This window comes from Rousettus aegyptiacus, unplaced genomic scaffold, assembly GCF_014176215.1.
Source record: "Rousettus aegyptiacus isolate mRouAeg1 unplaced genomic scaffold, mRouAeg1.p scaffold_m13_p_10, whole genome shotgun sequence".
Classification (NCBI taxonomy): Eukaryota; Metazoa; Chordata; class Mammalia; order Chiroptera; family Pteropodidae; genus Rousettus; species Rousettus aegyptiacus.
The window spans coordinates 26,330,379-26,347,084 of record NW_023416285.1 but is presented as its reverse complement, the minus strand read 5'-3'; the positions used below and the strand labels follow the sequence as shown (position 1 = coordinate 26,347,084).

The 16,706-nt window shown below is 37.6% G+C and overlaps 1 protein-coding gene across 2 annotated transcripts in view; it reads right to left on the bottom strand.

The window, feature by feature from the left end:
- Nucleotides 1–16,706, bottom strand: part of PAPSS1 (3'-phosphoadenosine 5'-phosphosulfate synthase 1) — an 80,626-nt gene that overhangs the window by 14,669 nt on the left and 49,251 nt on the right. For both annotated transcript variants that reach the window (XM_016160832.2, XM_016160833.2), the window contains one exon: nucleotides 775–1,004. In XM_016160832.2, the coding sequence (XP_016016318.1) occupies nucleotides 775–1,004 (230 nt within the window). The remainder of the gene's footprint in view (nucleotides 1–774; nucleotides 1,005–16,706) is intronic.

The following is a 16,706-nucleotide window of genomic DNA, read 5'->3' as shown; positions in this document are numbered from 1 at the left end:
TAGAGCCTCACACTGACACTCCAAATTTACAGAGTGTATTTATTACCTATTGATATCATCTACAGACAGAAATTAATACAATTTCATCAAAGGGACATATTAATCCATGGTCAATACTACCAATAATTTATACGAAAAGCCTGTTAGTGTTTGCTCCTCCTAAGATCTCTGAAGAAGGAGGTTGCACTGTGAGTGGTCAGGAGCCCCGGCTCTGGAGCCGTGATGGTTGGGTTCAAACTTCTGGGCTGACATTTATTGGCTCTGTGGCCTTACACAATTATTTAATCTTTGCGTGCCTTAGCATACTACTAATCATAAAATGGGGACAACAACAGCACCTACCCCACAAGACTGTTGTCGGAAATAATTAATACCAGTAAAGCAAGTATGTCAGTACCTGCATCACATAGTGGTTGCAAGAATGTTAAATTCTCTCTGACTACACAGATGTCCCGGGCTTACCAGAGTAATCATCACCAAGCTCTTGGACCACTTGCATATGGTCAGTAAGCTACAGTAGGTATGGCAGACATAGATATGTCAATACTACCCTTAAATAGTTCACAACAAAATTCTTGAAACCAGATTCAATTTTATTTCTAAATTCTGGAATACTAAGAAATTACTTTCCTTGGTTTGCCCTTCTCTGAAATGGGTACAACGAAGCTTGTCATCAGTAAAGGTGTTGTAAAGATGAGACAGTCCATTAAAGCCCTGGAAGCAGCTCAGGGCACAAGGTGTTTTACAGATCTGTGCAGAGAATATAAAACTTACTGTTCAGAGTCATAGTAGTCCATATGCTTCTTCTTTTTGTTGTAAGCTGCAACTCGAAAGGGAACTATTTCCAAAGTGATCAGGCCGGGGGCCATTGTCAGCACTTTGGCGCCATGAGTTGGCTCATACAGATCCTTCCCCGTTTCTGGATGAGGCATGCCAGCGGGGTCTCGTCCGACAATGTAAAAGTTGGCTCCTGCAACCATCCGTGCTCTGCAATGCCACTGGACCTGGGATAAAAGTTTTCATATTTGATAATTATGCTTTTATGACCAGTACTCGCAAGTAATAAAAGAATAATAAATGCGTATACTTCTTATACAATCAATATCAATCAGTAGGAAATCTCAACAAATTTAAATGTATCATCTCGGGAAGCCAGAACCAGAAATGGCAACCCCTCTGCCCCCCAAAATTAGAAGTATAAGTGGGTACAAGTGTTTAGGTATATGTATTTATATTTTTATACTTATAAGAGATGTGTGCACACATATGTGTTTACAGGCACTACTAGATGTCATTTACATATAGTTCAAAATCTAACCTATGATGTTAGAAGTCAGGCTAGTAGTTGATCTTCTGATGGAAGCAACTGGTAATGGTGATTTTTTTTTCAGCTTTATTGAATATAAGTGACAAAATATGGCATATGTTTAAAACATACAACATGATGACTTGATATATGTATACGCTGCAAAATATTTACTATACCCAAATTGACACATCCCTTCCCTCTCATAGTTACCCTTGCATATGTGGTGAGAACGCTTAAGACATACTCGCTTAGCAAATTTCAAGTTCACAGTACACTATGATTATTAACTATCGTCACCATGCTGTACATTAGATCCTCGGAATTTATCCATCTTATAAATGACAGATTATATACCCTTTGACTGATTCTGGAAATATGAGCTAGTGCTTAACACACTTTGATGTCAGTCCTAGGAGTTCCTGGTAATGTTCTTAATGTTTCTTAATACAGGAGCTGGGTGCTGGTAACCAGAGTGTGCTCACTGTAAAACTTCACTGAGCTGTATGTACGCTGTGATTTATACACTTTTCTACATTATACTTTAGTAGATTAAAAAAAATACTGGATGAAAATTTAAATTATATGAATGCTTATCTTAAATGGCATTGAGAAAATCATGTAGCTAAGTAACTACAACTCTAGACATTAGGTAAGAATTAAACAAGGTATTATGACTAAAAGCCATGCTGTATCCAAAACTATCTTTGAAAACTATATTTTCACATTAAGACTTATCATTTAAAAACAAAAGTTGGTCTAACCCCTAGTTGTGGAACTCTAGTAGTTAAAAGAGATCATCGTTTTCATTAAAATGAAGAAAATTTACCCAAAAGTTAAATGATGTGGGCAATAAAGTGTGAATCAAACCCAGGCCTAGAAATCTGGTTTTAGCTCCCTTTCAGTGTTAGTTTCCATTATTTAGTGATTTTTACAAAACTATCTCTGTTCCACATGAAAATAAGGCATATATAATAAACACCATACATCGTTTTCATTTTCTCTCTCTTGATAGTTTCTCTCATGCCAGGTACGTACACGTCTATCAATGCAGTTTAGAAAGCGCAATGGCATGAGGGGAATCTCATATAGGACTCAGAACAGCACCTTGTTTAAAGTACACAATAAATATCAGGTATTGTTACCATCTTTATTACCTTCCTTGTACAACTGTCAGTTTTTCCTAGAGTTAATAATTGCTTGACTTTTTTTCTACTCACTTAGCTTTCCGTATACCTCTGTCTCTATATACATTGTACTATCCTTCTCTCTGAGCACACAGTTAAATGCAATTCCCAGCCTTGCAGTGTGGCCATGTGGCTGAGTCTAGCCAAAGGAATGAGAGCCGAAGTGATGTGTGTCACTTCCAAACGTGGACCATTAAGAAGCCTCCCAAGTACCATTTTAGTTCTCCTTCTCCATTTGCCAGCTGCATAGAGGATGCCAAGGAACTAGAACTACATCTTTTTCTACTATAGCATTTCTACTGCTTGCATTGAATGGCAATAGTTCTGTATGAACAAAATGGCAAACCATGATGCTCAAAGACCTTTGTTCCCCAAACATGCCACCTCTTTCCCTACCTACCCTCAGATTCATCTCTTCATGAAAATTCTGCTCACTCCCTTCTGCCTCTCCACAGTAGTCACACAGAAGACCTTTCCTTGTTCAGACTTGGAATTTTTATCAAGGAGTCTATCAGAATTTTATAATCAATTAACCAGTTTGCAACTCTGCTTAAATAGAAAATCTGTTCTGCCTCATGCAAATTAAATGCTGCTTAAACAGAGTTAAATTAAAAGAGCAGTCTAAGTTCTCTGAATTTAGGTGAACTTGCTTTGTTCATTCAGTTTTTATGTCCAGAGGTTTACATCATTCGAGTATCAAATGGTCCATAAACCGGGAATGTATGGCTTAATTTTAATATTTAAGGAAGCTCAGATCATTTAATCCAAACCTGTTCACCTTTTTAAAATGAGAGGAAACTGAAGTCCAGAAAAATTAGCACCTTTTAGAGTCACAAAGCATGTTAGTGGCAGTGGCCAGTTCTAATTTTGTCTTGAAAAATTCCCTGTAAATTTTTCAAGTAAATCAAAGGTAAACACACCAAACATGAAGTCGACATCCTCCTGAAGATGACCTGAATTATTGTTATTTATATTTTAGTGAATGGTTTCCCTATAAGTATTCTTTTAAAACTGTTACAGACGTGAATAAGCAAAACACATGGAACTCTTCCAAGAATACCTGGTGTGAGTTAACTTATAACACACTAAAAAGGAAACATCCTTTAATCAAGACAATGTAAGTCGGTCTAGAGCCATCACTGTATCTGGTTAAGCACTCAGCTTTGGAGCCAGACTGTCCCAGATTGGAATCCTTTTTCCCTTACTAATTGAATGCCCTTGGGCAATTTCCTTGTATAAGCCTCAGTTTCCCAATTTACAAAAATGAGGAGAATGCTTAACACATAAGATTGGTGGGAGATTTAAACCCGGCCCTCAATAGGAGGCAGTCACAAACATTGCTGCTGTTACTATTAGTCGGTGAAATATTGCCTGACAATCCCAGTTGAATTGTTTCTAACCAGTGTTTCTGAAGAAAATTCATTTGCTCCATGCAAAAGATGATGCACTGCCTAGAAGATATCACTAAAAAATCAGTAAGAGCTGCCTGTTTATCTCTCCAGCAGGCTGAGGTCAAGATGTATAATTTATCTTTTTATGCCCGGGGGTAGCATGCTGTCTGGAATACTGAATACATACTGAAGGAATACAAGGTGGTGTCTCAAGGTTTTCTATAAAGCCTTCTAATAATCAGCAAATGGCCAAGCTAAAAACAAAAGACTTATTATCTGCTTTATTTGCATCTATATATAAAATAACAAAGAGCTTGACCACCTTTTTCTGATTGTAAATTTAATTGATACATGGCAAACACTGCTGGTTGTCTACACACAACTGATTTCTCTATGCCCTGATCTATTGATCTATGCCTTGATGACAGAAGCCTCACTAGAGGAAGCAAAAGCCAGGTCCTTGCTTTCTCAGTCTTTCTTGCCCTACAGCTGTATAGTGTGCTCACCTGAGCAAATAATGGAGCCTCTGAGGAAGTCTACTGGCAGATTTCTGAAAATCATTTCCGCCTGAATAAAATTCTCAATTCTAGTTTATCTGAAACGTATTTACTTCACCTTTATTTTTGCTTAACACATAATTCTGGATAAACAGGCTTATTTTTACTTCTTTTTCTTAACGATGTCAATCCACTGTTTCTAGTTCACATTGCTCCTGAGAAGTCGGCCATCACTCCTATCATTTCCCTGTGGTACCCTCTTCCTCATTCCCTCCCCATCACACTGCTTTTAAGATTCCTCTTTATATCATTCATTTTCAAAAGACTGACTACTAAGTGCCTAAATGTGGTTTTCTTTGAATTCATTTTTTCTAAGATTCACTAGACTTCTTGAATTTCTAGGTCGATGTTTTTCACCAATTTCGGGAGACCTTAGGTCATCACTTTTTCAAAACCCTTTTCTGCCATGTTCTCGCTCTCTCCTCCTTTCAGAACTCCAATTATACATATGTTAGATGACTTGATATTGTTAATAAGTCATTGAGGTTCTGCTCATTTTCCCCATCTATTTTTTTTTTTTTTTGAAAATAATTTCCATTGATCTGACTTCCAGCTCACGACCTTCTCTTCTCCCAACTCTAGGCTGTTTTTAAGTCCATCCAATAAATGTTTTCATTTCAGATACTATACTTTCCTATTCTTTGAATTTCCATTTGATTTCTTTTATACTTTCCATTTTTTCTAGATTCCTCATCCATAAGACATTTTCCTTTAAAAAGCTTTAATGATTTTATTTGCTAATTCTAATATCAATGTCATCTCAAGATATATGTTTTCAATGACAATTTTTCTTCTGGATTATAAATTATGTTTTCCTGCTTCTTCCTATTTCCGGTAATTTGTTATTGTATGCTGGACCTGTGAATAATTTGTTTTAATGGAGTCTGAAATGTGTTGTTTTCCTTTAGAGCGATAAGAGCTTCATTCTAGCAGGCAGATATACACTGGCACTCCTCCCCATTTTTTGAGGCCTGGTTTTAAGCCTTGTTGAGCAAGCTCACTCTAGCTTTTTGTGTCAATTATCAATCTGTTGCCTCTCAACTCCAAATCTGCCCTTCAGTACATGCTCGGAGATAATGGATTGAACTCTTCGAGCATTTCTCTTTTACAGTGAGCACAATGTTAAGTTTTATCAGTGAAGGGCATCATAAGTTCACTGTAGGAGGAAGGGGGTGTCAGTGGTGCCTGTGTATGGGGACATCTGGTTCCATGAGCAAGCCCAAACGGCATAATCCTTCACAACCTCAAAGCCCAAGCCTGAACCCAGTGACCACCTCGCTGCATCCCTCCTAACGCAGACACTGGTGCAACCCAAGCCTCCCACCAGCAGAGCTCCCTGACTCCTTTCTGCTCCCCACCCACCAGCCTGGGTTCACCCGCCCCCCAGAGGGCTGTTTTCTGCATCCCTCTCAACACAGGTATCACACTCTGGCAGCAAGCGGGGTCACAACGCCCTGATCCACTTGCCACCAGTTTATCAGCCTCAGCTGGCCTGTACACCAGAGGGTTGGTTCCTGCCTTCTGGCTTCTGTGAACCAGTTGTGCTCAGGCGATCCACTAATTTTCCACTGGAATGAAATCATACGTTTTTCAATGAGATCTGAAGCCCACCCTTAGGGAGGGGATACCTTCTACAAGTTTGTGCTTCCTTTGGCAATCTCCCTCAGTGCTAGGGTACCCTTTAGAGCTCACTTTACATTTTTATAGTTACTCCCCTAGTAAAGTTTAATAATTATTTAAACTTCCTCTATTCCAATTCTGTGTTGATTTCCACCTCCTGACGGGACCCAGACCAATAATACACTGTTACAGTGTAATAAAGGATGGTCTCTACTCCCAAAGCGTGGTGTCTCAGTTCAATGCTTGGGTGTTAACAAAGTCTTTTCCACTTGAATTGTGCTGGAATGTCATCTTCCAACACTGTGCAATTCAACCTCTAGTACTCTCATTCCATTCTAAATTACTGCATCTACTCTCCACCTTGCAGAGTCTTGCTGCCCTGCACAAATGTAGTCCAAGGAGCCACGGGGAACAGCCTCACAGTCTTCTGATGCCTCAGCTCTATGCTGCCTCCTCCATTCTGGAAAGTACTCTGCAGGTCTCCACTGCTTTAGCAGCCCCAGAATTTGATTTCTGCCTCCTCAGCTCAGCAAGACCACCGTGTTTGACTTGGATTCCCACGGTCTGCTGTGCTGCGGTCAGGAAATTGTCCCCAGGCACAGAACCAGCGTAAACACAGGGTTCACTGTGTATGCTTCCCATCTCTCAGGGATTATATTCCTGCACTGCCTGTTTGCTAAAGCTTTTAAACAGGTGTTTCACATACTTTATAGTTTTCAGCCAGAGGGCAAGCCCAGTATCCATTACGCTATCCTGACCAGGAGCAGAGGTCCAAATATATTTTGAAAGTGGAAGGAACAGTACTTTTGTAGACAGACTAGGCAGGGGTCATGAGGGGAAAAGAGGAGTCAATGACGATTCCAAGGTTTCTGAAGGAATCGCAATTAACTGAGATGGGGGAAGCTAAGGGTGAAACGAATTTGGAGGGGGTAAAATGAAAATGAGGCAATTAACATTTTAGACATGTTAATTTTGAGCTATGTGTTAGACATCAAGTTGGATATATGGGTTTGGAGTTCAGAAAAGAGGTGTGAATTAGAGACAGATATCTGAGTATCATCAGCATCGATAAGGTGTCTGAAAAGGGAAACTGAATGAGACTTCTACAGGGACAGTATACAGAGGAAAGGAAAATTGGAGACTGAGATGTAAAGACATTAAGGAATCTGATTATTTCCTTAAAAGAGAGAGATGGGTCAAAAAACATGCAGTTTTAAGATTCCAGTTACAATTTAACAAATCGCATCTCAAAGAAGTTACAGCAGTCGAAGAACTTGTGAATTATTTGGCTTTCTTATATATCACTGAGTGTATAAGAATGTCAACTGGTAAAACCATTTTTGAAAATATTTTGCATTACTATCTAAAGTTGGATATCTGCATTCCAGGGGACCCAGAAATTCCACCTCTAGGAGAAACTTCTGCATGCATGCAAAAGATAAGCACCAAAATATTACAGCAGCACCAATCACAGTAGCAAAAAATAACATAGAACAAAAACAGGACAAATGCAACAACAACAACAAAAAAAAACATAAACATTCGACAATGGGAAAATATAGATGAATAATAGTATACTCTCATAATGAAACAATATGTCATATATGTGAAATGAATGAACCATAGCTACATACACAATGACACGGAAAAATCTTGGTAACATACATGTACCCATAAGTGCAGTAATGTAGAAATAGAAGCCAAGTCCCTAAAGACTATATAAATTATTATGCCCCTTTATTAAGTTGGAAAACAAGCTAAACAATATATCATATAAGCATATATACATGTGATGAAAATATGTGTGTATATGTGTATAAATATAAGGAAATAAAAAAAATACAAAATTCAAAAGTGTGGATTACCTGGTGGGGAGAGGGGAATGGCAGGAGAGTTATTTTGGAAAGTGGCATTTCTGAAACTTAAAGATATAGGCTCAAAGAGAAAGAACGTGGCTCAAAAAATACACTTCTCTGTTCATCATCTCAGTCTTAGAGACCTTTCGTAGGTTCCATAGATTCAAAGTCAGTGAAAAAGCAGACATTTAAGTGCACAATGATCATATGTTTAAGTATCATACTATCTAACTCTGCCTAGGTGAATGAAAACTGGTATAAAAATTTCTGAAAGTTGATAGTATGTAAAAAACCTAAGCAATTCTAGTTCTAGATGGGAATGGTAGAATCTAGAAGATGCAAGTTATACTTTCCAGGTCACAGATGTTCACCCAAAAATTTTCAAAATTAATAAATAAACAATCAAAATTTAAAAGAGCAACTCATGGACCAACGATGACAGTGTACCATGTACCACAGAGTCTGATTAATCTAATTCTGTGCATCTGAGGTCCGTGTAAGATTGTTTTAGAAAGTGGTATTAATTTAAACTTCCACCATGTTTTACTTTTTCAAAGTAAATGGTGGGAAACTTAACTAAGGTTTCTATTTCCTAACAAAATTAAGTAGATAAGGTATCTATGCATCACTTAAAATAAACCTTAAAAAAAAAGATATCTCTTAAAATGTAGCTCAAATTTGACCTATTCTAGTTCATAGGGTTCCTACCTCACACTGCTTAAATGTGTTTCAAATTACACAAACCACAAGATTTTGTATTCATTACACAAGCTGGAAGAAAATTAAAGGATGTCTAAACCGTGCAAAAATATTCATAAGATCTAAGATTTCCACAACACTGAATGTATTTTTAAAGTTTTTCTTAAAATGTTTTATTTTTCCCCTTCCCTTTTATACTTAGTCCTTAACTAAAATGTAATTACACCTCTTTAACAGGACAGAATTCTGCAAGTTAGTTTCTTAACTAAAGAAACGCACTCATTTTTAACTAAAGAAACGTACTCATTGTCTGAAAAAGATAGTACACTTCCTAAAAAAAAAAACCAAAAAACAAAAAAAAAACAGAACGTGAAAAACTTGAGAAGAAAAAGAAGACCTGTAGACTATATTTTAACCCCGAGCATTAATATGGTACATATTTACTGATATTCGCTCATTTGGAAATATCATAATATAAACCAAAATAAAGAATTAAAGAGAAAGATACTTTCACTAAAAGTATTCTCTTTTTGCCATTACACAAAAGGCAAGAAGACCTTCAACTGGTATCTGAAATCGATGACTTCTTTAGTTCAAAGCTGCATTTAAAAGTAGACTAAGTAAGGGGATAGGTGGAAGGAAAATGACTATTTTCCTCTACATACTTCCAACATCCTAGAAACTGCTTTTATTGTCAAAATGAAAAGAAACGAGAAAAAGAAACAATTGGAAGTGACCAGCGGATTAACATTTTAAACATACTCAAACCACTAACGAAAATTGAATATACTGGGAGTAACTCAACCATATTGAAAGAAAAATCTATATTATGAGATCACAAACTAAAAATTTATGTAACAAACATTAATTTACATAATAAAACGTTAACGTATTCATATCGCCCAAAATAATACAATGTTGAAATTTCTGGAAACTGTGGTATTTCTAGGACTTAAAGATATAGGATCGCAGAGCAAAAACTTGTCTCAATAAATATGCTTCGCTATGTATCACGTCAGTCACAAAGACCTGTGATGGGCTCCAGAGTTTCAAATTCAGTGAAGAAGCAAACATTTAAGTGCACGGTGATCACCTGCTTGAATTATACTATTTTACTCTGCTTATGTGAATGAAAACTGCTATAAAATTTCTGAAAAGCATGTACGACATGTCAAAAACCTAAGCAATTCTAGTTCCAGAAGTAATCTTGAGAAAAGTATGCAAAGACGTTCATTTCAAGATTCATCACACAGCACTGTTAATAACAGAAAACGGAAACAACCCAAAGATCCTTCAATGGGGTGTGGGTGCTGATTAAATTAAGTTCATTAACACTAGATATCTGTGCAGTGATTAAAAAATGAGGATTGGTATTTAAATTTACATATAGAAAGTTTAAGAAGAAGTTTTATAAAACAGAATGCAAAATACATAATAGACATGTTGGAAGAAAATGAAATAAAGGTTTTAGGCTTTGATCTCTATCACAGTCATGCATGTTTTACACAGCTAGTTCTTGGAAAATTGCTCACTCAAGTGTGAATTCAACGTTATTAGTGAAATGGTAGCAAAAGCATGCAACTCAAAACAAAGGAGAGATCTCATTGAGGAGTCCAAATTCCAAAAGACCAAAAGGGACCCCAGCACAGCGGGAAGGGTTTACACTCCAGAAATAATGAGGAAAGCCAGGCAGTGGGCCTGAGTCACTGTGTAGCACAGAATTCCACGCTGCCTTTCCTGAGTGGGAAAAAAAGAAGTGGGGGCAGGAAATGACAGGAGGACTAAGTACAAATGCCACATGCTACCTAACACTGAGATTCAACAATTATCTCACTTTGCCTGCAATTAAGGTGAAGTGAGATACAAAAAACTGTATCAAATCAGTATGTATTTTCACTTTTTCTTAATTAAAAATACTGAAGATAATGAATAGAACAATGTTGAAGTCCAACTTAAGTGACGTATTTCTTTATATATTCACATCGAAATCTGCTTTAAATGTAATAAATTTTATTCTCTAAGGCAAAACTCATATACTCAACGGGTTTATAAACGAACTTCAGGCACAATGTTTTTTTTATATATAGATGTGCACACTTTCTTTTCCAAACTATCAAAAATGTACTTATTTTAACACTACTAAATTTCTTTAAAAAGTCATATCCATTACCTATTTTTGTTGAATACAAAAATCAACTTTCCTTCATTTCATGAATTCCATGTTAAAATATCCTATTCTTTCTATTATCACATCACTCTAAGATTAGTCTATTTTCTTAAAATTCCCAAATCATAACAGCTTGCCTAATTTCTGAGAAGTAGCACTAACTGGGAAAAGCTAGAGACAAAGGAAAGAGGAGGCCCATCCTTCCCGACATGTGGCATCTGGGAAATGACGGCTTTCAATCTTCTCTATACAGTTAGTATTCTTAAGGGTTATACCGACTGCTAAGACCCTGCACAGGCAGTGCAGCGAACAGTATTCAGTCCTCTCAAGGGTCACATTTCTGATTTACAATGCAAAAATTATGAAATCTACTTAAATATTTCATTATCCAGTTTGTAAAGGAGAAAGAGACACAACTTATACAATTACTCACATCGTACAATCTTTAAGAGTTGAAAGGCAGTTTTAGATTGTACGATTCAAATCCTTCATTCTGCCAATCAAGAAACTGAAGCCTGATACATAAAACATAGACTTTGCCACAGATTTCCTTTACCTTGAAGAAATCTGTCTTCAAAATGGCACAAATCAAATGTAAGAGATGTACCGCAGAACTACCAGCAGCCAAACTCATTTTATTCTTGCAAATTCTCTTGCACTGGCTGAGCCCAGCCTGGCAGAGCAGGGGAACAGGGGGTGAAGAGTAAATCCACGATGGCCTAGCCTCCCCTCTTGGTCTGATCTCCCACCAAGCACCACCAAAATTGGTTTCTGATGAAAGCCAGAAGTGCTTGAATTTCTTCCTCCTCTCCATCCTCTCGCTGACCACTATTTTAAGGAACCAAAGAAAGGCCACTTTGGTGGTAAGGCGTTAGAAAACATTCAGGAAGTCCTTCACCAGGATGAGAGAAGAGAAAAATAAGTACCAATTACTGAACTCTTCCTAACGTGCCAGTCACTGTACAAAGTGTTTTATAAATATTATCTCATTTAATGTTTATAGCAAATTGATGACAGTCATTAGTCTTGCTTTACAAACAAGAAAAATGAGACCTGGAAAATTTCAGGAACATGTCCAAGACTGCAGCATGAACAACTAAGAGATCCAGTATTATTTCTAGGCCTCTCCAATCCCAAAGTCCATACACACCTGTTCTTACTGAGCTGCTTACACTGTGTCAAGCCCTACAACAAGACAGGACATCAGAGCAGGAGAGAAAATACAAGTTAGTACTACGTTCAGGAAAGAAACGGTAAAGATTACCTAACCACAGAGAAACCTGAAAAACCAGGCTAACCAGAAAAATATTAAAAATCAATGTTGCTTCAGTAAGAAACAAGAACAGATTCTGAGCTGAAAATCTATAGAAAAATCAGGAGAAAAAAAGACATACTGCCCAAATAAAAAGCATCCTAAAACACCAGTAAAATCGAATGCCTCTGAATTCGTTATTTCAGTTCTCAAGACACATACAAGCTAAAAGTATATAAAATATCAGACTACACAGATCCCAAAAACTACGTTCAATCTAAGTCAACGGATTTAAAATGTTTTTGTGGTATTGACCCAAATTGCTTATCCAAAAATCTGAAATCCAGTATTTCCAGCTTTATTGAGATATAATTGACAGACAACGCTCTATACGTTTAGGGTGTGAAACTATACGTACATACAGTGAAACAATTATGAAAATAAGGTTAACACATCCATCTGAAATTCAAAATCCTAGTTTTTTAAAACTAATTTAGTAGCAAAACCTGATCAAAACTGACACAAAGTTCTTTATGGTTTAACTGATCCCACTTAGTGTGAGAAATCATTCACTCTGCTACAGAGGTTTTAATGTTCTTTCTAATGTTCTTTCACTTAAGTACCTTTAAGAGAAGTACTTCCTTTTAGGTATGTATGTATAGGAAAAAAACAATAGTATAGGACTTGGGACTGTCCATGGATTCAGGGATCTACTGGGGGTCTTGGAATATATTCTCCAAAGATAAAGTGAACTACCATAGATTTCTACCATTCTTGTTTAAGGGCATCCGCTCACTTACCCAGAATCCGTCTCTATTACGGAGTCATTTATCAATGCATAGATAACTTTCATGGTAAAGAAAAATTCCTGATTCCAACAAAGCGTTTTCTCCATTATTCAACTGGCAATTCTCATTCAAACATTTTAAACCAGGATATAGCTGTTCATTGTATATATCCCCATTCCAAAATAATCTTACTTTCACAAGAAAGGTCTTAGAAAGCATTCTCAAGTAAGGTCTTTCTAACAGGCCTTAGAAAGCATGATCTGCCCTTTACAAAAAATGGATTTAGTACTTTGTTAGGAGGGACAAACACAACTTCTACAGTCAATACCTCACGAAAATATAAATGTGCATACATAACACCTTTTCTAGCATTAGAAAAGCAATTCTCCCTCCACCTGCCGCAACTCCCCACCCCACCAAAAAAAAAAAATTCTTAGAATGGAATTTTGGATTAAGCCATTAAATCCTGACAGACTAGAAAATCAGGGACATCCTTTTAATAATCAGGCAGGCTTGACAGCTGCTCACTGCTCTGAAGAGCATTTGTGGTAGGGAAAAAAATCTGGTACCAATGCTTTCTAAATGACCTACAGAAAATGATTAAAGGAAGAGTCATTGTTTTTATTTTATTATTAATAGTTGGCAAAAAAGCAATACTGGCAGACTTTTTCCTGATGTCACTGGAAAAGCTACAAAAATGAGTGTTTTTTAATTACCAAAAGAATATTCACTTGAGGCTATGAATAAGCTAAGTAAGTCAAATGCATATATGAGGCACTTGAGAAAAAAAAATGGGTAGTTTTCATAAGCCAATCTCAGAGTTTAAATCATGCCAGGTCATAAACATTAAAACATGTAACGGTTTAAAATATGAAGATGTTTCCTAGAATTTCTGAAGTTTTTCCTTTAAATAGTCAGAAGTTAAATACTGACTTTTGCTCTTCATGACAAGAACCACTTAGCTTATAACACACTCCAGACAGAGATCAATAGACAGATGCAACTTTAAGGTGCCTTTACACCGTCTAGAAAAACTGGGAGCTCTGTGTAAGCACCTGGGGCACCTAAATTCTTAGCTCTGCGACCGACCGCCAAGGCAAAGACCCCCTCAGAGGGTTCCAGGCAGCAAGCAGCACTGGTAAAAAGAAGACACAAGCCATGCGTGAGACAGGCCAGAGTCCCAGCTCTGAGTCTCACTGGTTATAAGATCCGACACAGACTCCTTCCTTCCTTGACCTAACTCCAGTCAGGTTTCAGAAGCCCTCTCGGACTTGACCTTCAGTGTGGTGCATCATTGCAGGGCCTGTACTGCCCGGCTATAGCAAAAATCTTGCTAACTCAGCTTAGTAAGAACTCCCGATCCTCCATGCCTGATCCAATTATTCATCCCCCACTATCTCCTGAGTGACATTTGATCAGGCTAGCCTGCTTTCAGCAAGAATCCTGCTGGTCTCCCTTGACTGTTATTTCTGATGTTTCTTCTTAGTAGTTACCCATCCCCCATTCTTAGCTGTAACTCCCCGCTTGTCCACACCACATTCAAAACTGAGCCCAGTTCTATTCCAAGGTCTCACCTGCAAGAGTTCATGAAAAAAAAAAAAATCTGCTTTTACTGCTGTAACTACTGATGTCTCTGATATTCTCTGGCAGACCACAGTTAAGGTACTTGGCCTCTCCAAGCTTCACTAACCTCCTCTGTTAATGGCAACAAAACCTATCTCACTGAGTTGTTGTGGGGATGAGGTTATAATGCATGCAAAGAATCTGTTCGATGTGTGACAGGCACGCACAGGCACTCAAAAAGTAGTTATTTTCATTGCCTATTATTTATTTTCACAGTCTTTATATTTGCTTTATGTACTATCGAACACCAAAGGACATTCCAAATCAGAGGATGCATGCTGTGACATGAAGTCTTTTAGGGAGAAGATCCTCCAAGGCTCCCTGCCATTACCCAAATCCTAGGACTTCACACTGACAGACAGGCAGCCTTGAGGTGCAGGCAGCTTCCTTGATTGAGGACAGAATTCTAGGGATCTTGAGAACTTGAAGCAAAGCATCTTATTATTTTTTAAGACAGCTCATACTAGTTACCACGGACAACCATGAGGTAGGCAATGTGTTAAATGATTTACATTATCCTATTCACTCCTCACAACAACAGTCATATATTACTAACACCATGAGGCAGGTATCATAATACAGAAAGCAAGAATATAGGCATATCTCATTTTACTGCACTTTTCTTTATTGTGCTTTACAGATTTTTTTTTTTTTTTTTTTACAAATTGAAGGTTTGTGACAACCCTAGACTGAGCAAGTCTACCAGCACCATTTTCCAACAGGCGCAGATGATGGTTAGCATTTTCCGCAATGAAGTACTTTTTAATTAAGGTGTGTACACTGTTTTTTTAAGACATAATGCTATTGAACACCTACTAAGTCACAGTAAAGTGTAAACATAACTTTTATACACACTGGAAAACCAAAAAAATTCATGTGACTCATTTTATTGTGATATTAAATCACAGTGGTCTGGAACCAAACCCGTCATATCTCCGAGGTATGTCTGCACTGATTAGACAAAGAGTATCATAACCCACAACTCTTGCCTATGATAATCGAAAAGTAAGTGAGGGCCAGGCGAACTCACTGTTTTGGAATTCCGACAGCATATTTTAAGAATTTATTTCCTGTCTGTTTGAAAAAATATATTTGACTATATGTTTTTAAAAAAATGTTTTAATAAGATTAAAAACATCCTGTGGGAGTTAAGTACCTGGCTCTGGAGCCAGATCATCTATAGACTATTGTGTGATTTTGGACAAGTTTTTTAACCTCTCTACCTCCATTTCATCGTCTGTAAATTGAGACGAGTAATACTACCTACCCTCTTAGTGTTATTCTAAGGATTAAGTTAGCCAATACATGTAAGGCACTTGAAATACTGCCTGAAGAATACAGTAAGAACATGACAAAAATGAACTATTTGTATATTTTATGTTTCATTTACCGCATATAAGTACAACTCATTCACTATGTCTTCATTTCCTCTTCAGTGAAACCGGTTTAATGAAAACCTTTTTGAGGCTGGTTAAGAAATAGCAAAAATAATACAAAATGCTTGGCTAAAGAGTCTGGGCTAAAGGACCAAAATGGCTAACCTGAAAAAGATAATCAAGTATAGGTGAGGAAATACACTACTGATGGGAGCATAAAATAGTACCACCCACTGGAAAACTGACAGCATCTACTAAAGCTTAACAAATGCATACTCCATGACCCAGCAATTCTATTCCACGATATATACCAACATAAATGTCCACGAAAATACATGCTCTAAAACCTTCATATCGATACTATTCTTAAAAGCAAGAAACTGAAAACTGCATGAAAGTTATCACATGTGGAACACTACACAGTACTGGGAATGACCAACCTACAACTAACTACACACATTAAGGGAGAGTTTCACAAACATAGAGTGAAAGAAGTCAGACACAAGAGAGTAGCATATGGTTCTAGTTACAAAAAGTGTTAGATCAGGTCGGACTGGATGCTGCGATGCAACACCCAGGTCCCCCTCAGGAAGGAAGGACCACCCTCCTCCCCAGCTCCTAGGAGTGCTGTGTTGACCCAGCAGCTGTCTGCAATCTTTAGAAATGGCCTCTAGAAATGCTGCAGCCCAAAGGGATGCCCTTCCCCAGGGAAGCCAAGCGCTGGTCAACACAGGCCTATTTCTTGTGCAACTTGGAACACCTCTGAAGGCCCTTCCAGAACTCCATATATAATCAACTAGGTTCCCACAAAGGCTGAATCACAACTACTTCTCCCTCTGTTTAATCCTACCCCCTCCTGTTCTCTTCTCTTCCACAAATATTGA